Source organism: Cherax quadricarinatus, chromosome 12, assembly GCF_038502225.1.
Source record: "Cherax quadricarinatus isolate ZL_2023a chromosome 12, ASM3850222v1, whole genome shotgun sequence".
NCBI lineage: Eukaryota > Metazoa > Arthropoda > Malacostraca > Decapoda > Parastacidae > Cherax > Cherax quadricarinatus.
The window spans coordinates 22380872-22406004 of record NC_091303.1 but is presented as its reverse complement, the minus strand read 5'-3'; the positions used below and the strand labels follow the sequence as shown (position 1 = coordinate 22406004).

General features: G+C 41.3%; 1 protein-coding gene across 1 annotated transcript; it reads left to right on the top strand.

Annotated features, from left to right (window-relative positions):
* The first annotated feature begins 367 nt into the window (after positions 1–367).
* On the top strand, positions 368–24849 carry LOC128686571 (lactosylceramide 4-alpha-galactosyltransferase-like). The gene is made up of 5 exons (XM_053773507.2): positions 368–524; positions 7781–8004; positions 22420–22614; positions 24070–24129; positions 24443–24849. Exons 1-5 carry the CDS (start codon positions 368–370, stop codon positions 24593–24595), a joined length of 789 nt encoding a protein of 262 aa, XP_053629482.2. The 3' UTR covers positions 24596–24849.
* The last annotated feature ends 284 nt before the right edge of the window (positions 24850–25133 follow it).

Below are 25133 nucleotides of genomic sequence, written 5' to 3'. Positions count from 1 at the left end.
GGGTCGTGGGTGGGGGTCGTGGGTGGGGGTCATGGGTGGGGTTCGTGGGTGGGGGTCGTGGGTGGGGGTCGTGGGTGGGGGTCGTGGGTGGGGGGTCGTGGGTGGGGGTTGAGGGCGAGGTCAAGGTCATTAGCATATAGGTGTGAAAAGGAGTCTGCTCAGGAAAGGGAGCCACTCAGGAAAAGGAGCCACTCAGCGGCAGACCTTTTCAGGAGGAGCCACTCAGCTGCAGGAGCCACTCAGCTGCCTTCAGCACTACTTGCATCCCATAGTATCCTGTAGTGTATCTTTCTTTAGTTTGCCTGTCCCACCTTTCTCTCCTTCCAGCATGGCGCAGCAGAATCCAGAAGCGAAGGTGTGGTACGTGATGACTGCACCAGCAGTGGAGGCGAGGGATGGCCTGCCTCCTCGTCTTTTACAACAGTACACCAACCTGCGGGTGGTCACCACTGACCTGCAGAGGGTCTTCTCCAACACCCCTCTCATGCCTCTTTATACCTCCAGGGCCTGGAACATGAACACTGGTAGGTTGCGACAACATTAATGGTACACACCAAGAAGAGTAAATAGAGCTAATAATGATGGTATAAGCAACAATACAAGTAGGTTTCGACGACAACAAGAGTAGTGAAATGAAAGAGAGAATAAAAGAGACAATGTAAAGTAAAAGGACACAAGTGCAACTAATGTGACATTTATTGTGGCAACGTTTCGCTCTCCAGGAGCTTTATAAACCCATTACAAACAATACATGGACACAGAGGGTATATAAAGGCTCTGAGTGAGGTGCAATACTAGTGAGGTACCATTTCGATGTTCACTAGTGGTAGTAGTAGTATTAGTAGTAGTAGTAACAAAAATAATACAATATGGTAGAGCAATTAATTCGTACATGAGTAAAAGGATATAAAAGCTATTACTTGGGTAACATAAAAATAGGTTGGACAAATATAGACTGGAAAGAGGCAGGTTGTTTCAGTGTTCACTCTCTGTAATGTGCTTTGTGTAGTATAACATTAGAGACTATGTGATGGCAGGGTTTACTATTTTCAGGAGGATTCTTGCTAAGACTTTGGAGATGGTGAAGCTGCCATTGTTTTGTTTAATTGTATTCGAAACAGCGATCCGTGCTGATTCTAGGCACTTGCGTCTGCGGAAATTAGTTTCTTTGATCACTAATTGGGCGTCTCTGAATTTCACGAGATGATTGGTGGAATTTCGGTGTTGTACACAGGCGTTGTTCAAGTTGTCGTTCCTACATGCGTAAATGTGTTCATTGAGGCGGGTGTCGAGGTTTCTTGCTGTTTCACCTACGTAGATCTTGTCACAGCCTCCACAGGGTATAGTGTAAACTCCTGCATTGACTGGTTCGTGGTGCTTGGGTTTTGTCCTGGTTAGATCCTTTATTGAAGTGCTAGAAGCGATGGCGACTCTGGTGTTAGCTTGTGAAAGTACTTTTGAGACGTTTAGTGCAACCTGGCTGTTGGGAAGAATTATAACTTTGTTGGGAGCGGTGTTGATGCGTGGAGAATTAATGATCTGAAGAGCTCTTTTCTTGCAGTCTTTGATGAAAAAAGAAGGAAAATGTAACTCAGTGAATGTTTGGTGAATGTATGTACATTCCTCGTCAAGAGACTCAGGACTACAAATTCGGTATGCTCTTAGGAAAAACCCGATGATGATGCCTCTTTTGGTCTTGGTATCTTGACTGGAATAGAAGTGTGTGAGATCATTTTTATTGGTGGGCTTCCGATAAACTTGAAATCTTAGGTTGTTGTCTACTTTGTGAATGAGGACGTCGAGGAAAGGTAGCTTGTCATTGGACTCTTCTTCTAGTGTAAACTGGATCGCTGGTTCAACTGCGTTGAGCCTTGCCTGAAGATCCCGTACATCAAAACGTTTTGGAGTTATTACGAGGACATCGTCCACGTAACGTAACCAAGTGACGCTTGAACGGATGATGTTGGCGAAGTGTTCGGACTCTAGGTGTTCCATGTATAAGTTGGCTAGGACGGCACTTATTGGAGACCCCATTCCCATGCCGTAGGTTTGTTTGTAGAGCTTGTTATTGAAAGAAAAACAGTTGAAATTAACACAGAGTTCAATCAAGTCAACAAAATCTCCGGGAGGTAGAGGAAGATTAAGGTCCTGATTGACTTTACGTCGTAGAACCTCGATGGCTTTTTTGGTAGGTACTTTTGTGAAGAGGGAAGTCACATCCAAACTGCTTAGTTTCTTGTTACGGATGGAGAGGTTACGGATGCGGTTGAGAAGGTCGTCTGAGTGTTTAAGATGAGCGGGGCTGATGGTCCCCAGAAGGCAGGAAAGATGTTTGGCAAGAACTCCGGCTAGTTTGTGTGGAGCACTGCCTATTCCTGACGTGATTGGTCTGAGAGGAATATTGTGTTTATGGGTCTTGGGTAAACCATACATGTGTGCTGGTTTAGGGTAAAGTCAATCAGGACCTTAATCTTCCTCTACCTCCCGGAGATTTTGTTGACTTGATTTCAACTGTTTTTCTTTCAATAACAAGCTCTACAAACAAACCTACGGCATGGGAATGGGGTCCCCAATAAGTGCCGTCCTAGCCAACTTATACATGGAACACCTAGAGTCCGGACACTTCGCCAACATCATCCCTTCAAGCGTCACTTGGTTACGTTACGTGGACGATGTCCTCGTAATAACTCCAAAACGTTTTGATGTACGGGATCTTCAGGCAAGGCTCAACGCAGTTGAACCAGCGATCCAGTTTACACTAGAAGAAGAGTCCAATGACAAGCTACCTTTCCTCGACGTCCTCATTCACAAAGTAGACAACAACCTAAGATTTCAAGTTTATCGGAAACCCACCAATAAAAATGATCTCACACACTTCTATTCCAGTCAAGATACCAAGACCAAAAGAGGCATCATCATCGGGTTTTTCCTAAGAGCATACCGAATTTGTAGTCCTGAGTCTCTTGACGAGGAATGTACATACATTCACCAAACATTCACTGAGTTACATTTTCCTTCTTTTTTCATCAAAGACTGCAAGAAAAGAGCTCTTCAGATCATTAATTCTCCACGCATCAACACCGCTCCCAACAAAGTTATAATTCTTCCCAACAGCCAGGTTGCACTAAACGTCTCAAAAGTACTTTCACAAGCTAACACCAGAGTCGCCATCGCTTCTAGCCTTCAATAAAGGATCTAACCAGGACAAAACCCAAGCACCACGAACCAGTCAATGCAGGAGTTTACACTATACCCTGTGGAGGCTGTGACAAGATCTACGTAGGTGAAACAGCAAGAAACCTCGACACCCGCCTCAATGAACACATTTACGCATGTAGGAACGACAACTTGAACAACGCCTGTGTACAACACCGAAATTCCACCAATCATCTCGTGAAATTCAGAGACGCCCAATTAGTGATCAAAGAAACTAATTTCCGCAGACGCAAGTGCCTTGAATCAGCACTGATCGCTGTTTCGAATACAATTAAACAAAACAATGGCAGCTTCACCATCTCCGAAGTCTTAGCAAGAATCCTCCTGAAAACAGTAAACCCTGCCATCACATAGTCTCTAATGTTATACTACACAAAGCACATTACAGAGAGTGAACACTGAAACAACCTGCCTCTTTCCAGTCTATATTTGTCCAACCTATTTTTATGTTACCCAAGTAATAGCTTTTATATCCTTTTACTCATGTACGAATTAATTGCTCTACCATGTTGTATTATTTTTGTTGCTACTACTACTACTACTACTACCACTAGTGAACATCGAAATGGTACCTCACTAGTATTGCACCTCACTCAGAGCCTTTATATACCCTCTGTGTCCATGTATTGTTTGTAATGGCTTGATAAAGCTCCTGGAGAGCGAAACGTTGCCACAATAAATGTCACACTAGTTGCACTTGTGTCCTTTTACTTTACATATTGTCGGTAATTCTACCAACTTTATTACAAAAGAGACAATGCCAGACGTCCCAGCTATCACAAAGACAAAACTAACAGACAATGATAACGACATACAAAATACTGCTTGGAATAGACTAGGTGGGCAGAGACAGGATGTTCCAGATAGGGGACACAGAAACAAGGGGTTACAATTGGAAGTTGAAGACCCAGATGAGTCAAAGGGATGTTAAGAAGTATTTCTTCAGTCATAGAGTTGTCAGGAAGTGGAATAGCCTAGCAAGTGAGGTAGTGGAGGCAGGAACCATACATTGCTTTAAGATGAGGTATGATAAAGTTCATGGAGCAGGGAGAGAGAGGACATAGTAGCACCCGGTGAAAAGGCAGGGCCAAGAGCTGAGTCTCGACCCCTGCAACCACAATTAGGTGAGTACAATACTAACACTAACACTGGTGCCAAGTATGAAGAAACAAAAAATTGAAGAACCAGTAGAGTTCCAAGACTACCACAGTGATACAAACTGTGAGGACAGTGACCATATGTCGACACCATCATTACTGGAATGACCCCATTGTAGTTGCGCCTGCAGTCAACAATCATCCTCCTAATAGCAGAAGACTAAGACTGGAAAACAAAGAAGGCAACAGAGTCACAGTAGCCGCTATAAAGGATAAGGCGAAGAGCCTACAGGACAAAAAGGAAAGCAATGATTATGGGAGACTTGACCATAGGGACATAGATTGGGAGTAATGAAACCTACTTAGGAAACCTGACTCGTGTCAAACTGATGGAGGGAGCATTGAATGCACCGAGTAGGTATGTATTCATATAACGAGTACAAGACTAACCTCTTTCCTGCAGTCATGCTTACTACCTGTAAGCACGGTAGTTAGAGTCATCTAGTGGTGGTATACAACTGTCAGGGATTAGTTTGGGAGATGATATTGTTCAAGCTAAGAAGTCTTGGGATATCAGCTGGTGCACATCCCAGTGTTGAAGGAAGAATATATATTACACAAGATATTTTTTGGGCCTAACTTCTTCCCTTATTGAGATATTTGTGATTGTTATTGGCCGTTGTTTGCAGCACGTCCCAGTACAGAAAGCCTGCATCAGAGATACTGGAGTCCATGAAACGGAGTACTTAAGAACCCCATGTGATAGCAGATGAAGAAGACAACAAGAGAGAGAGAGAAAAGCGGATCAGTCAACAAGGCAAAACCTGCTCCTCAAATTTGAGGCCTCAGACAGAGGTGATAGGAATAATGAATCCCTCACCGAGACTGGCTACATGATAGAAATAAACAATGAAAAGAGGTTGGAACTTGGAACGAAGAGGGAGAGACAAACAAGATTACAGAAGTTGGAAATATGTGCAGATGAAAGAATTCTTGAATGTAACCAGGAGGAACTGAAAATAAAAGAAATGACAAAGAAGAGGTGAATGCTTAAAAATGCCAGGAGGCAGAGGAGAAATTTATGCCTAAGAGAAGCGCAAAACAATAAAAAGAGCATACGATTCATCTACATTCGTAGAGATTTGAAGACTAGAAGCAAAAGAATTTTTAAGAGATACAGAAAACAAAGGAAAGAAGTCCTCTGAGGAGGAGCAGAAGAGTCAGAAACGATTTTGTTAGGAGTTAGAAGAGGTGTAATGATAATATGAGACTAACATTAACGGTAAATGCAAAATCAGACGAAAAATATCAGTAAAGCATCAAGTGACACTGCTCGCAAAGGAAGGAGGTAAGTTATCAAGGAACTAAACAAGTGTTTTAAAGAGGTAATAACTGAGGAAAAGGATAATGCAATACACCATATGACCCAAGAGTGCAGCAGTGAGACCTGCCAAGGTGTCTCTCTGAGTCATGAAAAAGTGAGCAGAGGCCTTGTGTTGACCTCTAAGAAAAAACTCCAATAATTCGACGGAGATTGGGCACATTCTGGAAAGCTAGAAAATGGCTAATGCTATTCCAGTATTCAAGCAAGAGAATAGAGAAGCAGCATTGAGCGTACTATCTACAGTAATGGAGAAAATTATAAGGAGAGTGGTGGAACACTCAGAAAGATGTGGAATCTTAAACAACAGCCATCACTGGTTTAGGGAACATAAGTCTATCTCACAGAGAATCTTTTTTTTATGGAACAAAAGGTACGAAATTTGATGGAAAATGTACGGAATTATGCTCTCGCGATATTTTCACATCGGCGATTTTGCTTACTTTATGCCCTATTTTTGGTCAATTCCATTGTTCCAGTCGATCAAGTTCATAACTATTTCGCTAGTATTCCTTATATTCTGTCTATCGAGTAAGAAACCGACCATTTACCTATTTCAACTACCTTATAGTGATCAGAAATCGGTAATTTGGCCAGTTTCACAAATTTTAAGAGGCTGATTTCAAAATGGGGTCCAGCATAAACAATGCAGACATTCCTGGTACTAAAATAAAAAAATTTTCTTTGTTCACTAGTCACGTTTCCAGGCTCCTCTTATATTACGCTTGCTTTCCATTTTGAATTTTTATTCACACAAATAATAGAAGATTTACTACTATGCAGACTACTGCATTATTGTAATAATTGTATAAATAATGTCAACCCATTCGTGAGTGCATATTAGACCGGCCAGTTGGACACATATTGGACCCGTGACATGATTTGTTTACTCTTAAACATCGGCAAAAACTTAATATTTCCGCTACTTTGAGCCCAATTTCAAGGTACTTCCCTCAAGAAACCAATAAATATCATCTTTATTTCTGTAATATGTCTTCCATTCTATCAAATGAGCCAAAAAAAAAAAAAACGAGAACGCCACCATGAAAACCATACGAAAATACACCGCAAATTTGCTGTTTTACACCAAAAAATACAGTCGCAGTTTTTTTTCTCAATGTACACTGCGTGCTACAAGATTTTTTTTATATAATGAACACTTCACACACAGACCTATTCTCTCATATCTAGGCCCAAATTTACTGGTCACGGCTTATCTGAGTGGACTGCGCTCATAGCGTCATACCACGGGACCGACAGCGGCTTCAAAGCCGTGATACAGTGGGACCGACAATGAAAGAAGAGTTAATAAAGTTAACGAATTTTACTTACACAAGAAAGTTCATCAATGCCGCTTCCAAAGTGAAGAGCTGGAATTTACTACTCTACATCTTCACTTACGCATTGCCTAAACCACTTCATCAAAACTTGATCTAGTTCTAAACTTTTTCCTTCATTGTTTTCCTTTTACACATCTGTTTCTTTGAATCACTGTTAGCAAAGAAACCGAGTAATTTTCCTTTCTGTTTCTTTATGTCATAAACTGTGGAAGAACCAATGCTGTATAATTCACACAGCTTCTCACAGACACATCACTGTCGATTTTTTTTCAGTAGTTCATCCTTATCGTTTATGGACAATGTACGGTGTTTCCGCTTTACACAACAAGAAGCATTTCCTTTATTCATTGAAACCATGGCTGGGGTTAAAGTGAGCAGGTGATAACAATAAATGAAGACAAACAAATTGGAATGGCTTGCCTGTGACACCAACAGTGTTTATGCAGCAATTAGCAGCAGTCTGGTGAGGTAACCCGGGAAATTTGAAATTATGTTAGCCGAAATTAGTGCAGGATCGGATTAATGATTGCCATATTAGTGATGGCCAACCTGTACCAGCTTTTCTGCTAATGTCAACTCATACACTGTCCGGGTAACAGAGTGCTGTTTGTGCCCTGTGCGGGTAAGTGTGTGTTGGTAAGGTGCCGGAGAGTGAATGACGGAGCATATAACTAACATTAACTAATGGTGGCACTGCAGGTGATGCCTTGTGTGGGTAGTGTTGGATAATATTTTGTCTGTATCAGAATGGCCGGTGGTCAACCTAAGCGACATGACGAGGTTGGCGTTGGTGTGGAGGGTTGGGGGCTTCTACAGTGACACCGACGTTGTGTGCATCTCCTCCCTGGCCGCACTCAGGAACGTGGTGGGCTTCCAGTCCGACAACGATATCAACAGTGCGGTGTTCCACTTCGACCGCCACCATGATATCACGAACCTCTTTATGACTCGCCTCAGTCGAAGTTTTAATGTAAGGGTGTGTGTGTGTGAGTATATATATATATATATATATATATCCTAGGTAGTAGGTTGGTCCGAGATTGTAGGTTGGTAGACAGCAACCACCCAGGGAGGTACTACCGTCCTGCCAAGTGAGTGTAAAACGGAAGCCTGAAATTGTTTTACATGATGGTAGGATTGTTGGTGTCCTTTTTTCTGTCTCATAAACATGCAAGATTTCATGTACATTTTGCTACTTCTACTTACACTTAGGTCACACTACACATACATATACAAGCATATATATACTTACATACCCCTCTGGGTTTTCTTCTATTTTCTTTCTAGTCCTTGTTCTTGTTTATTTCCTCTTATCTCCATGGGGAAGTGGAACAGAATTCTTCCTTCTTACGCCAAGCGTGGCGTAAGAGACAACTAAAATGCCGGGAGCAAGGGGCTAGTAACCCCTTCTCCTGTATATATTACTAAATGTAAAAGGAGAAACTTTCGTTTTTCCTTTTGGGCCACCCCGCCTCGGTGGGATACGGCCGGTGTGTTGAAAGAAAGATATATATATATATATATATATATATATATATATATATATATATATATATATATGCAAAACAACCACTCTGAAAGAATAGAGAAATTCCAACGCTTTCGTGACTACTCACATTATCATAATTCCTTGATAATGTGAGTAGTCACGAAAGCGCTTGGAATTTCTCTATTCTTTCAGAGTGGTTGTTTTGCATATTCTGAAATCACCTGTTTACTGTGATCTTATTGCATATATATATATATATATATATATATATAATATATATATATATATATAATATATATATATTTATAATATATATATATATATATATTTTTTTTTTTTTTTTTTCAACAAGTCGGCCGTCTCCCACCGAGGCAGGGTGACCCAAAAAGAAAGAAAATCCCCCCAAAAAAATACTTCATCATCATTCAACACTTTCACGTCACTCACACATTTTTTTTTTTCAACAAGTCGGCCGTCTCCCACCGAGGCAGGGTGACCCAAAAAAAGAAAGAAAATCCCCAAAAAGAAAATACTTTCATCATCATTCAACACTTTCACCACACTCACACATTATCACTGCTTTTGCAGAGGTGCTCAGAATACAACAGTTTAGAAGCATATATGTATAGAGATACACAACATATCCCTCCAAACTGCCAATATCCCAAACCCCTCCTTTAAAGTGCAGGCATTGTACTTCCCATTTCCAGGACTCAAGTCCGACTAATTGAAAATAACCGGTTTCCCTGAATCCCTTCACTAAATATTACCCTGCTCACACTCCAACAGATCGTCAGGTCCCAAGTATCATTCGTCTCCATTCACTCCTATCTAACACGCTCACGCACGCTTGCTGGAAGTCCAAGCCCCTCACCCACAAAACCTCATTTACCCCCTCTTTCCAACCCTTTCGAGGACGACCCCTACCCCTCTTTCCTTCCCCTATAGATTTATATGCTTTCCATGTCATTCTACTTTGATCCATTCTCTCTAAATGACCAAACCACCTCAACAACCCCTCTTCTGCCCTCTGACTAATGCTTTTATTAACTCCACACCTTCTCCTAATTTCCACACTCCGAATTTTCTGCATAATATTTACACCACACATTGCCCTTAGACAGGACATCTCCACTGCCTCCAACCGTCTCCTCGCTGCTGCATTTACCACCCAAGCTTCACATCCATATAAGAGTGTTGGTACTACTATACTTTCATACATTCCCTTCTTTGCCTCCATAGATAACGTTTTTTGACTCCACATATACCTCAACGCACCACTTACCTTTTTTCCCTCATCAATTCTATGATTAACCTCATCCTTCATAAATCCATCCGCCGACACGTCAACTCCCAAGTATCTGAAAACATTCACTTCTTCCATACTCCTCCTCCCCAACTTGATATCCAATTTTTCTTTATCTAAATCATTTGATACCCTCATCACCTTACTCTTTTCTATGTTCACTTTCAACTTTCTACCTTTACACACATTCTCAAACTCATCCACTAACCTTTGTAATTTTTCTTTAGAATCTCCCATAAGCACAGTATCATCAGCAAAAAGTAACTGTGTCAATTCCCATTTTGAATTTGATTCCCCATAAATTAATCCCACCCCTCTCCCGAACACCCTAGCATTTACTTCTTTTACAACCCCATCTATAAATATATTAAACAACCATGGTGACATTACACATCCCTGTCTAAGACCTACTTTTACCGGGAAGTATTCTCCCTCTCTTCTACACACCCTAACCTGAGCCTCACTATCCTCATAAAAGCTCTTTACAGCATTTAGTAACTTACCACCTATTCCATATACTTGCAACATCTGCCACATTGCTCCTCTATCCACTCTATCATATGCCTTTTCTAAATCCATAAATGCAATAAAAACTTCCCTACCTTTATCTAAATACTGTTCACATATATGTTTCAATGTAAACACTTGATCTACACATCCCCTACCCACTCTGAAGCCTCCTTGCTCGTCCGCAATTCTACATTCTGTCTTACCTCTAATTCTTTCAATTATAACCCTACCGTATACTTTTCCTGGTATACTCAGTAAACTTATTCCTCTATAATTTTTACAATCTCTTTTGTCCCCTTTCCCTTTATATAAAGGGACTATACATGCTCTCCGCCAATCCCTAGGTACCTTCCCCTCTTTCATACATTTATTAAACAAAAGTACCAACCACTCCAACACTATATCCCCCCCTGCTTTTAACATTTCTGTCATGATCCCATCAGTTCCAGCTGCTTTACCCCCTTTCATTCTACGTAATGCCTCACGTACCTCCCCCACACTTACATTCTGCTCTTCTTCACTCCTAAAAGATGGTATACCTCCCTGCCCAGTGCATGAAATTACCGCCTCCCTTTCTTCCTTAACATTTAAAAGTTCCTCAAAATATTCTCGCCATCTACCTAATACCTCCCTCTCCCCATCTACTAACTCCCCTACTCTGTTTTTAACTGACAAATCCATACTTTCCCTAGGCTTTCTTAACTTGTTTAACTCACTCCAAAATTTTTTCTTATTTTCATAAAAATTTCTTGACAGTGCCTCTCCCACTCTTTCATCTGCTCTCCTTTTGCACTCTCTCACCACTCTCTTCACCTTTCTTTTACTCTCCATATACTCTGCTCTTCTTATAACACTTCTGCTTTGTAAAAACCTCTCGTAAGCTACCTTTTTCTCTTTTATCACACCCTTTACTTCATCATTCCACCAATCACTCCTCTTTCCTCCTGCCCCCACCCTCCTATAACCACAAACTTCTGCCCCACATTCTAATACTGCATTTTTAAAACTATTCCAACCCTCTTCAACCCCCCCCCCCACTACTCATCTTTGCACTAGCCCACCTTTCTGCCAATAGTCGCTTAAATCTCGCCCGAACTTCCTCCTCCCTTAGTTTATACACTTTCACCTCCCTCTTACTTGTTGTTGCCACCTTCCTCTTTTCCCATCTACCTCTTACTCTAACTGTAGCTACAACTAAATAATGATCCGATATATCAGTTGCCCCTCTATAAACATGTACATCCTGGAGCCTACCCATCAACCTTTTATCCACCAATACATAATCTAACAAACTACTTTCATTACGTGCTACATCATACCTTGTATATTTATTTATCCTCTTTTTCATAAAATATGTATTACTTATTACCAAATTTCTTTCTACACATAGCTCAATTAAAGGCTCCCTATTTACATTTACCCCTGGCACCCCAAAATTAACTACTACTCCCTCCATAACATTTTTACCCACTTTAGCATTGAAATCCCCAACCACCATTACTCTCACACTTGATTCAAAACTCCCCACGCATTCACTCAACATTTCCCAGAATCTCTCTCTCTCCTCTACACTTCTCTCTTCTCCAGGTGCATACACGCTTACTATAACCCACTTTTCACATCCAATCTTTATTTTACTCCACATAATCCTTGAATTTATACATTTGTAGTCCCTCTTTTCCTGCCATAGCTTATCCTTCAACATTATTGCTACTCCTTCTTTAGCTCTAACTCTATTTGAAACCCCTGACCTAATCCCATTTATTCCTCTCCATTGAAACTCTCCCACCCCCTTCAGCTTTGTTTCACTTAGAGCCAGGACATCCAGTTTCTTCTCATTCATAACATCCACAATCATCTCTTTCTTATCATTTGCACAACATCCACGCACATTCAGACTTCCCACTTTGACAATTTTCTTCTTCTTATTCTTTTTAGTAATCTTTACAGGAAAAAGGGGTTACTAGCCCATTGTTCCCGGCATTTTAGTTGACTTTTACAACACGCATGGCTTACGGAGGAAAGATTCTTATTCCACTTCCCCATGGATATAAAAGGAAAAGTAATAAGACCAAGAACTATTAAGATAAAATCAAAGAAAACTCAGATGAGTGTGTATAAATAAACGTGTACATGTATGTGTAGTGTGACCTAAGTGTAAGTAGAAGTAGCAAGACGTACCTGTAATCTTGCATATTTATGAGACAGACAAAAGACACCAGCAATCCTACCATCATGTAAAACAATTACAGGCTTTCGTTTTACACTCACTTGGCAGGACGGTAGTACCTCCCTGGGTGGTTGCTGTCTACCAACCTACTACCTCACACATATATATATATATATATATATATATATATATATATATATATATATATATATATATATATATATATATATATATATATATATATATATATATATATATATATATATATATATATATATATATATATATATATATATATATATATATATTATTGTAACCACGAACAAGTGGTATTGAATCAATAACAACACTGCGACTAGCCTCATGGTGGGCGAAAACCACATGATGCTTTAGCCTATATGACCACGCAATCCTACAAGAACCAAGCATCAAGTGCTGCTGGATGCTTGATTCCTGTAGGATTGCATGGTCCTGTGTGTTAGAGCATCATATGTATAATACATATATGTCGTGTTGAATAGGTAAAACTTGCGATTTTGGCTTAAATAACAATGCTCTTCTTGCCGAATAAGGCAAGCGAAAATTTGTGTATCCAATAATTTCGCAAAAATCATTCTGAACCTAACGAAAAAAATATATTTAAAATTTATTTAAAATATACAGTGGTACCTCGGTATACGTCCGCTTTGAAATAAGTCCAACTTGGTACATTTCCTGTTTGGACGCGAAAATTTTTGCTTGGTATACGACCTTTGTTTGGAATACAACTCGCATGCTAAAACTTGTATGGGTCAAAATGAGTAATGACACCACACACTACCCTTGTACTTATTTGTAGGAAGTCAGCTGTAGGTAGCCCTGGCTCCCCGTCCCAAACTTAATTAATATACAATATTTGAAACAGCCCATAGAGATAAAATACACATACAGTATACTCATTATTTACCTTAAAATATGTGTAGTCTTAATGTATGATGAGAGGTGAGTAGTATTTATTTGTAGGAAGTCAGGTGTCGGTAGCCCGTAGCTGTAGGTAGCCAGTAGGTAGTTGTGCAAGAAAGGTATAAAATACCGACAATATGAAAGTTAAGACACATGTGCAACATCTACAATAAAGATATCCAGATGTTGCACATGTGTCTTAACTTTCATTCAGCCAGTAGGTAGCTTGGGCTACATAGCTATATGATATTTAATGTAGCCCAGAGCCATATTATTACCATTGAGTTTAATCGCTTCTAACAACTATCTTTAGATGCCATCATAAACTAAGGGAAAAGTAATGAATAGTTCATGCCGAGAATTGTAAACAAAAGTGCCGTGACTAGGCCAAACGCAGATTCATACACGTTTTCTTTTGTTGGAGTTTATTCGGTCCTAAGTTCCACAGGGTAAATAAGCCGTATGAAGCCCCTATTTCCAGACAAGCCGTCTGAGTTTTGCAGGCCTTACATCTACCCAAACACATACATACACCCGGGTTGGCGAAGGTAGTTGGAAGATACGTCTCAATTGATAGATTTACTCTTCAAGGAAGGTGTAGGAAGTCTAGATTGGTAGTAAACTAATATTAGGATTATTGAGGCAACTGTAGGTATTAATAATGTAGACCTAAGATCTTAACCTAAGTAGGAATAGGCCTTTAGTATAGGCAAACACTAGGTTATATTAGCTAGGAAGAGCTGGCAGCCTCAAGTTCGAACGGCAAGGCACGGGTCTTTGAGACGCCAGTGCCTTCTTCTAAGACAAGACGCCATTGAATTAACAAGTGCTGTGAACAAGTGCCCGAACATGAAGAGACTTATCAGGATTACTTGGAGCATGTACAGTTCACGGATGGCCAGTACTGGTTGCGACTACCTTGGAAACCAGTACACCCAATGCTGCCTACTAATTTCAAGAAGGCACGGGGTCAGTTGAACTCACTGGTGAACAGCCTGACTAAGAAGGGTCTTGTGGGGAAATATGATATCATTAAGGAACAGTTGGCCCTCAGGTTCATTGAGAAAGTACCCTATGCCAGTCCTGGGAAAAAAAACCCATTATCTTCCGCACATGGCATTCACCAAAGAGTCGGCAACCACTCCCATCAGAGTGGTCTTCAACTGTAGCTCACAGAGCCATCACTGAATGATTGTCTGTTTACAGGGCCCTCTCTGACACAGAAATCAGCAGATGTGTTACTGAAGTTTAGGACAGAGCAGTATCCCTGTGCAGCGGATATCAGTACAGCCTTCCCGCATACTGAGTTGCAGTCACAAGATAGGTACTACACGAGGTTCTTGTATGTGACTAACAGTGAGGTGCCCGAGCAAGGGTATGAAACCTATAGATTCAAGGTGGTGTTATTTGACGCTACTAGTTCACCGTTCTTGTTGCAGGGTACCATAGACTACCACCTTGCAAATTGTAGCAGTCCTCTTAAAGAACTGCTGAAGACCGGGACAGGCTGCAGACCTGGTCCAGCAATTGGCTCATGGAGTTCAATCCCACCAAGTGCAAAGTCATAAAGAATGGGGAAGGGAAAAGAAGACCGCAGAAGGAGTACAGTCTAGGGGGCCAGAGACTACAAACCTCACTCAAGGAAAAAGATCTTGGGGTGAGTATAACACCAGGCACATCTCCTGAAGCGCACATCAACCAAATAACGGCTGCAGCATATGGGCACCTAGCAAACCTCAGAACAGCATACCGACATCTTAATAAGGAATCGTTCAGGACCCTGTACACCGTGTACGTTAGGCCCATATTGGAGTATGCGGCACCAGTTTGGAACCCACAACTAGCCAAGCACGTAAAGAAATTAGAGAAGGTGCAAAGGTTTGCAACAAGACTAGTCCCAGAGCTAAGAGGTATGTCCTACGAGGAGAGGTTAAGGGAAATCAACCTGACGACACTGGAGGACAGGAGAGATAGGGGAGACATGATAACGACATACAAAATACTGAGAGGTATTGACAGGGTGGACAAAGACAGGATGTTCCAGAGATTGGACACAGTAACAAGGGGACACAGTTGGAAGTTGAAGACACAGATGAATCACAGGGATGTTAGGAAGTATTTCTTCAGCCACAGTAAGTGGCTGAAGTGGAATAGTTTGAGAAGCGATGTAGTGGAGGCAGGATCCATATATTGCTTTAAGCAGAGGTATGATAAAGCTCACGGTTCATGGAGAGTGACCTAGTAGCGATCAGTGAAGAGGCGGGGCCAGGAGCTCGGGCCCGACCCCTGCAGCCTCAACTAGGTGAGTACAACTAGGTGAGCATACACACGCACACACACACACACACACACACACACACACACACACACACACACACACACACACACACACACACACACACACACAGACACACACACACACACACAGACACACACACACACACTCACACACACACACACACACACACACACACACACACACACACACACACACAAACACACACACACACACACACACACACACACACACACACACACACACACACACACACAACACATCATTACGTATATAATTATTATATTATACCTATTATTATTATTATTTATTTATTTATTTATATATTTAGTTATTTATTTTATAAACACATCGGCTGATTCCCACAAAGGCAGGATGGCCAGAAAAAGAAAAACTTTCATCATCGTTCACTCCATCACTGTCTTGCCAGAAGGGTGCTTTACGCTACAATTATAAAACTGCAACATTAACACCCCTCCTTCAGAGTGTAGGCACTGTACGTCCCATCTCCAGGACTCAAGTCCGGCCTCCCAGTTTCCCTGAATCCCTTCATAAATGTTACCTTGCTCACACTCCAACAGCACGTCAAGTATTAAAAATCACTTGTCTCCATCCGCTCCTATCAAAAACGTTCACGTATGTTTGCTGGAAATCCAAGCCCCTCGCACACAAAACGTCCTTTACCCCCTCCCTCGAACCCTTCCTAGGCTGACCCTTACCCCGCCTTCCCTCCACTACGGATTTATACACTCCCGAAGTCATTCTGTTTTGTTCCATTCTCTTTACTTGTCCGAACCACCTCATAGTTTTGGTAATCCCACACCTCCTAATTTCCAAACTACGAATTTTCTGCATTATATTCACACCACACATTGCCCTCAGACATGTCATCTCCACTGCCTCCAGCCTCCTCCTCGTTGCAACATTCATCACCCATGCTTCACACTCATTCAAGAGTGTTGGTACAACTATACTCTCATACATTCCCCTCTTTGTTTCCACGGATAAAGTTCTTTGCCTCCACAGACTCCTAAGTGCACCACTCACCCTGTTCCCATCATCAATTCTATGATTCACCTCATCCTTCATAGACCCATCTGCTGACACGTCCACTCCTAAATATCTGAATACATTCACCTCCTGCATACTCTCTCCCTCCAATCTGATATCCAGTCTTTCATCACCTAATCTTTTTGTTATCCTCATCACCTTACTCTTTCCTATATTCACTTTCAATTTTCTTCTTTTACATACCCTACCAAATTCATCCACCAACCTCTGCAACTTCTCTTCAGAATCTCCCAAAAGCACAGTGTCATCAGCAAAGAGCAACTGTGACAACTCCCATTTTGTGTTTGATTCTTTATCTTTTAATTTCACACGTCTTTCCAAGACCCTCGCATTCACTTCTCTTACAACCCCGTCTATAAATATATTGAACAACAACGGTGACATCACACATCCTTGTCTAAGGCCTACTTTTACTGGAAATAATCTCCCTCTCTCCTTCATACTCTAACCTGAGCCTCACTATTCTCGTAAAAACTCTTCACTGCTTTCAGTAACCTACCTCCTATACCATACACCTGCAACATCTGCAACATTGCCCCCCTATTCACCCTGTCATATGCCTTTTCCAAATCCATAAATGCCACAAAAACCTCTTTACCCTTATCTAAATACTGTTCACCTATAAGCTTCACTGTAAACACTTGGTCCACACACCCTCTACCTTTCCTAAAGCCTCCTTGTTCATCTGCTATCCTACTCTCCGTCTTACTCTTAATTCTTTCGATAATAACTCTACCATACACTTTACCAGGTATACTCAACAGACTTATCCCCCTATAATTTTTGCACTCTCTTTTGTCCCCTTTGCCTTTATACAAAGGAACTATGTATGCTCTCTGCCAATCTCTAGGTACCTAACCCTCTTCCATACGTTTATTAAATAATAGCACCAACCACTCCAAAATTAGATCCCCACCTGCTTTTAACATTTCTATCTTTGTCCCATCAACCCCAGCTGCCTTACCCCCTTTCTATTATTATTATTAATATTATTATTATTATTATTATTATTATTATTATTATTATTATTATTATTATTAGTAGTAGTAGTAGTAGTAGTAGTAGTAGTAGTAGTAGGTACGTTCGTACGTATTCATATAATGATACTCTTGCTTACCATTTGGAATTTTTATTCAGACAAAAAATAGAAGATTTACTGTTATGCAGAGTACTGCATTATTGTAATAATTGTACAACTAATGTCAACCCATTCGTGAATGTATATTGGAATGGCCACTCGGTGACGTCATTTGTTTGCTCATGAACGTCGACAAAAATCAAACATTTCCTCTACTTTGCGCTCAATTTCAAGGCGCTTTTCGTTGTGAAAGCAATCAAAATCATATCTATTTCTGTAATATATCTTCCATTCTATCAGTTGAGACAAAAAAAAAAACGAGTATACAACCATAAAAACCATACGAAAATATACCGCTAAGGGCCGGCTAATAGCTGAGAAGTGAACTCTGCTATTTACAGTCAGATTTCTTTCAATTTTGGTGTACGTTAAGAAACATCTTTCCATCATACATTGCCCAAGTTTCAATAAAATAGTCCAACAAACAAATGAGATCCAATTCCCTAGATCAAGATCAAGAGCCCCTCACCAGCGTCAAGGAACCTCCCTTGAGTCCCACTCGCATCTGGAAATCGCTCACCTACGGAAGCAAATAATCGACTGATCAGCTGTTCGTATCTGGAAAAGCTCGCACGTGGATGCGCTCATTAAAAGAGGTTCCACTGTCTACACAGACTTTGCAAAAGCTTTTGACAAGTGTGGCCATGGTGTAATAGCACACAAAATGCGTGATAAAGGAATAACAGGAAAAGTTGGTAGATGGATCTGTAACTTCCTGACAAATAGAACACAAAGAGTAATAGCAAACAAAGTCCCAGACAGCCACGGTGAAAAGCTCTGTTCCACAAGGCACAGTACTTGTTTCCATTCTATTCCTCATCCTTATTTCTGACATAGACAGAGATGTAAGCCATAGCTCCTTTGCGGATGACATTCGGATTGCCATGGCAGTGACCTCCATCGAAGACACTGCAAGACTCCAAGCGGACATCAACCAAATCTTCGAATGGATCACTCAAAACAATATGAAGTTGAACGAGGAGAAATTTCAACCACTCAGATATGGAAAAGTTGAGGAAATTAAAAATGCGTCAGGGTATACGACAAATTCTAACCATACAATAGAACGAAAAAGAAATGTGAAGGACCTGATGTAAAATAGAAAGAGACAGGCGCTCCCTTTACAGGCGACGGAAAAGAATAACAGAGCGGCTAAAAGAGGTCAATATATCTGAAATGCGTAGGGAGACACTGGTCAGAGAAATAGCAAGCATCGAACTTAAGCTAAAAGAATCCTTTAGGAGTCAGGAATCGCGGGAAGAACTAAAAGCCATAAATGAAATCGAAAGAAACCCAAAGTATTTCTTCTCCTATGCCAAATCAAAATCGAGAACAACGTCCAGTATTGGGCCCCTACTTAAACAAGATGGGTCCTACACAGATGACAGCAAGGAAATGAGTGAGCTACTCAAGTCCCAATATGACTCAGTTTTTAGCAAGCCGCTAACCAGACTGAGAGTCGAAGATCAAAATGAATTTTTTATGAGAGAGCCACAAAATTTGATTAACACAAGCCTATCCGATGTTATCCTGACGCCAAATGACTTCGAACAGGCGATAAATGACATGCCCATGCACTCTGCCCCAGGGCCAGACTCATGGAACTCTGTGTTCATCAAGAACTGCAAGAAGCCCCTATCACGAGCCTTTTCCATCCTATGGAGAAGGAGCATGGACACGGGGGTCGTCCCTCAGTTACTAAAAACAACAGACATAGCCCCACTCCACAAAGGGGGCAGTAAAGCAATAGCAAAGAACTACAGACCAATAGCACTAACATCCCATATCATAAAAATCTTTGAAAGGGTCCTAAGAAGCAAGATCACCACCCATCTAGAAACCCATCAGTTACACAACCCAGGGCAACATGGGTTTAGAACAGGTCGCTCCTGTCTGTCTCAACTATTGGATCACTACGACAAGGTCCTAAATGCACTAGAAGACAAAAAGAATGCAGATGTAATATATACAGACTTTGCAAAAGCCTTCGACAAGTGTGACCATGGCGTAATAGCGCACAAAATGCGTGCTAAAGGAATAACAGGAAAAGTCGGTCGATGGATCTATAATTTCCTCACTAACAGAACACAGAGAGTAGTCGTCAACAGAGTAAAGTCCGAGGCAGCTACGGTGAAAAGCTCTGTTCCACAAGGCACAGTACTAGCTCCCATCTTGTTCCTCATCCTCATATCCGACATAGACAAGGATGTCAGCCACAGCACCGTGTCTTCCTTTGCAGATGACACCCGAATCTGCATGACAGTGTCTTCCATTGCAGACACTGCAAGGCTCCAGGCGGACATCAACCAAATCTTTCAGTGGGCTGCGGAAAACAATATGAAGTTCAACGATGAGAAATTTCAATTACTCAGGTATGGTAAACATGAGGAAATTAAATCTTCATCAGAGTACAAAACAAATTCTGGCCACAAAATAGAGCGAAACACCAACGTCAAAGACCTGGGAGTGATCATGTCGGAGGATCTCAACTTCAAGGACCATAACATTGTATCAATCGCATCTGCTAGAAAAATGACAGGATGGATAATGAGAACCTTCAAAACTAGGGAGGCCAAGCCCATGATGACACTCTTCAGGTCACTTGTTTTATCTAGGCTGGAATATTGCTGCACTCTAACAGCACCTTTCAAGGCAGGTGAAATTGCCGACCTAGAAAATGTACAGAGAACTTTCACTGCCCGCATAACGGAGATAAAACACCTCAATTACTGGGAGCGCTTGAGGTTTCTAAACCTGTATTCCCTGGAACGCAGGAGGGAGAGATACATGATTATATACACCTGGAAAATCCTAGAGGGACTAGTACCGAACTTGCACACGAAAATCACTCACTACGAAAGCAAAAGACTTGGCAGACGATGCACCATCCCCCCAATGAAAAGCAGGGGTGTCACTAGCACGTTGAGAGACCATACAATAAGTGTCAGGGGCCCGAGACTGTTCAACTGCCTCCCAGCATACATAAGGGGGATTACCAACAGACCCCTGGCAGTCTTCAAGCTGGCACTGGACAATCACCTAAAGTCAGTTCCTGATCAGCCGGGCTGTGGCTCGTACGTTGGTTTGCGTGCAGCCAGCAGCAACAGCCTGGTTGATCAGGGGCTGATCCACCAGGAGGCCTGGTCACAGACCGGGCCGCGGGGGCGTTGACCCCCGAAACTCTCTCCAGGTAAACTCCAGGTAAACCTGGGAGTGATAATGTCAGAGGATCTCACCTTCAAAGACCACAACAATGTTTCTACCTCATCGGCTAGGACAATGATAGGATGGTTTTCCTTATATTTCTTACGGGAAAATTCGTTTGGTATACGTCCTGTTTGGTATAAGTCCAAAGTCCTGGAACGGATTAAGGACGAATACCGAGGTACCACTGTATATAGTTGGTTTAAGCTAAATTAAATTGCTCTTGTTATAATAAGGTTAGTAAGTTTTCTAAAGATCTTTTCATACAAAATTATTAATTTTTAAATTAACATAAATGAAAAAAATATATCTTTAAACGTAAGAGAAAATTTTAGAAAGGACTTAATTTTAAATGAGTTCTTGCTAATTGACCAGTTTTACCTATTCGGCACGACATACACACACACACACACACACACACACACACACACACACACACACACACACACACACACACACACACACACACACACACACATGCATACACGCATACACGCATACACACAACACACACAAAATGAAAATGTAAAATTTAGTATAGAAGCACTCCGGCTACAGGCGCTGGATATTTGATTTACTGTAGCGTAGCTAAACATGGGAGTGGAATTATTGTTGAAAAATCTGAAATCAGTGTCAAAATTCAATGCTCGTATATTTATTTTAAGCAGGGGGAAGCACTAAACCCATTTGCCTTAGGTCAACATTTTCTGATATGGATAAAAAAAATTGTATCCTCTCAGCTGTAAGCATCAATATCTTGACTAATCTTTTTGAAACTCTGTATGTGCTGATCTCACAAAACTAATAACAATTGATCTCAGAGGGATGAAGCACTTTGAAATTTTTGTCATTCTTTATAAATATGTGCGACTTGTAGAACTGGCTGTAAATTGTATGATCACATTAGCATTTCCCTTCAGTACTCGTTTCAATTTTTTATTACAAGTTCTGCTAATTTATTTTATGCATTTCTTATTAAATAGTGTAAGCATCGAAGTCATATAACATAAATGTTATTATATTAATGAGGAAGCGATAACTTCATTTAAATCCATTGAAGGCATTCAGTCCTTCAGGTTCAAGTTAAGTTAGTAGCTCCAGTTCCTTTGATCACCAGCCTGTCACGTCCTTCAAGAGATATTCACAATGTAACTCTTCCATTTTCCTCTATTATTTTTATTCAAAATGGCGTATTGTTCCACCCTTTCCTGGAGCTTATTATAGTGTGTGATACTTGCTTACTTCTTCACCTGGACCAGGGCAGTATCTGGGGTAAGAATGGCCCTATGTTGTTCACACAAGTGATGAAAGAGGTGTGTGGGAAGCCCAGGCTGACTCCAGGAGACTACTGTGGAGGGGTGAGCCTTCTTTCCTGGAAGGCCTTTTATCCAATACTACCTGGAAAACGGCAATTTGCGTTCCTACCTTTCAAGAGATCAATCAACTTCGCCGAGGTGAGTATGTGACCCCTTCATTTCCCTTGTGGGATCCAGTGGTTGACGTGCACTATAGAAGGTGGGGAGAGGAAAGGTTGATATCCAGTTGGAGAAAGAGGAAGGATTTGATAATTGAAAAATGAAAATTCAATAAACTGACGAAATTAAATATACACTTGCAGTGCAAAATAGAGTTTTTAGTATATCACTCCCAGGAGACCAAAGCTGCTAGCCACAGGTCCAAAGACACTACACACAGGGGCCTCATCTACCTTTCTAAGAGAGTCTGGCCACTGAATCCTCATGAATGAATGAATGAATGGGGACTCCAACCCTGGTCCATGCGTGTCCCCGAACATTCTTCTCGTTGACAGTCATTACATTACAGCGTCTGCGACATGACTGTACCGGCTGCCACCATCTCGTCCTACAACCCCTCTCTCCATCCCCCCAAGAGCTTTCCCGGTACATCTTTTCTTCTACCTCTCAGGCCACAGAAATATCATAATGAACGACTGTCGATAAATAAGCAGAAGAATGGACGGGGACTCGAACCGTGGTCCATTCGTGTGTCAGGCCCTACTCTGCACCAGTCACAGAGATTACAATAGGTTGGCTTTTACGACCAGCATTTCTGTGACGTGGTTGTACTAGCTGCCACAGTCTGCCATGTATCATCCCACTCCAACATAGCAGCTCTCTTGGTATATCTATTCCAATACCCCACAAAGCCAAGGGATCAGATATGTGGTTTGTTAAGTAATATGTATCAATAACTCCTTTGTGCCCCACAATTTCAATGTTCCATGTGTCCCATTATGTGTCCCATGATGCTTTGATGTAGTTCAACTGTGCTTTTGAGGTCGCTAAGGGAGATCTAATTAACCAAGTAAATGGCCACACCTTGTCTTGGCAAATAGCTGTCAGACATGCCTCTCGGCATGTCTGACAGCTATTTGCCAAGCTATTTACCCACAGCTATTTACCCAGCTATTACCCGTTCTGCCTCAGGCAGAGCTGGTAAAGGTCTTACAATGTCATAGTCTTAGATGACTACCTTTTGTTTATTTAGGATAAAATTTTAGATAAACTTATGTAATATATTGATATCAGAGTTTCTTTTTATTAACCTTAAGTGTTAGAGAGACCTCAGAGTCCGTGTGATAAGTAATACATTTAATAATTCACGACTACTTACAAGCCCCGAGAGCTGAATTACGTTATGATCTTCGAAGATGTATGTTACCTCGGCCTTATCTTCCAGGGATCCTGTGTAAACACTGTATTGGTCCTTGTAAGAGAAGATCTGCTTTCGACAATTTGCCTAGTGAGAGGTTCAAAGGTTTCTTCTTCTTAGCATTTGCAACATTTTAATAAAGTATGAGGAAAAATCAGAACCGAAACATGAAAAATTGTCCCAGTACGATGATAAATTGTAACAAACCGTAACTAAATTTCCCTTACGTGTAACAGATCTCTCAGTACACCGAGTTGAATGACGAATACAACTGTGTCAGCACTAGTAAAGGCTGTGTCAGTACAATTCTAGTCATACCACTCACATACGAGTCCTAGGCAGATTGTAGTCTAGTTGGAGAGATGTATCAGAAGGCAACTTCTCTAGATTCAGCCTCTGTACTGTCAGGTTTGGTTAGGATGCAGGGGAACGTAACGTCACATGTAGTTAATATGATGTCATATATCTGCAACTTGAAAATATCTACAGTGGGTGTCCGAGATATGTCTTTCTTTTTATGAATGACATAGTATATGCATCCAGAGATTTTCTTGTATTAGATTATTTCTTGCAGTTCGTTAACAGTGTTATAATCACCTCCTGTTACAGGTTTTCTCAGACTCTTACGTGATTCACATGTGGAATAAGCTGAGTCACCTGGAGCCAATCTTCAAGGAGTCGGGGAGCATCTACGACGTCGCAGCCAAAACCTTCTGTCCAGTCACCAGAGCCGTCGCTACTGCGCACTCCAGCCTGTACTAAACATGCACAACCCAATACTAAGCCTCCACCAGCCTGTTTTGAGCCTTCACCTGCACCATTCTTTACTGAGCTTTCACAAGCCCGCACTGAGCCTCAGATAGCCTGTAAAGTTTATCTGCCTGTCATGAACCTTCAGTAGTCAGTATTGTTCAGAGACTTTAGATATCTGTACTTAGCTTACACCAGCCCGATCTAAGCTTACTCCAGACTGTACTGAGCCTTAACCCGTCTGCTCTGAGTTAACACTAGCTTGTAATGAGCTTTTATCAGCCTGTACCGAGCCATCAACCGACGGTACTGAGACAATACAAGCCTGTACTGAACTTACACTATCCTGTACTGTTATTACCAGGCGCTTCCGAGCCTTTACCAGTTTGTACTGAGCTAACAACAGTCTTTTTTAGCTTTTCATCGATATTCTCTCACAACCAACAGTCTGAAAGAATAGACAAAGCTATGGCTTCTCACAAGCCGTGTCAATGTTTTAGAAAAAAAAAACTAATAAACGACTGTCACTGGTTCAAGAGGGATGAAAGTA

Excerpts from the sequence above, each read along its gene's own strand:
- LOC128686571 (XM_053773507.2), top strand. The coding sequence starts at position 368 with ATGACTGCACCAGCAGTGGAGGCGAGGGATGGCCTGCCTCCTCGTCTT. Across the intron at positions 22,615-24,069 it reads GATCAATCAACTTCGCCGAG|ATCTCTCAGTACACCGAGTT; the intron begins GTGAGTATGTGA and ends TACGTGTAACAG. Across the intron at positions 24,130-24,442 it reads TCAGCACTAGTAAAGGCTGT|GTTTTCTCAGACTCTTACGT; the intron begins GTCAGTACAATT and ends CTCCTGTTACAG.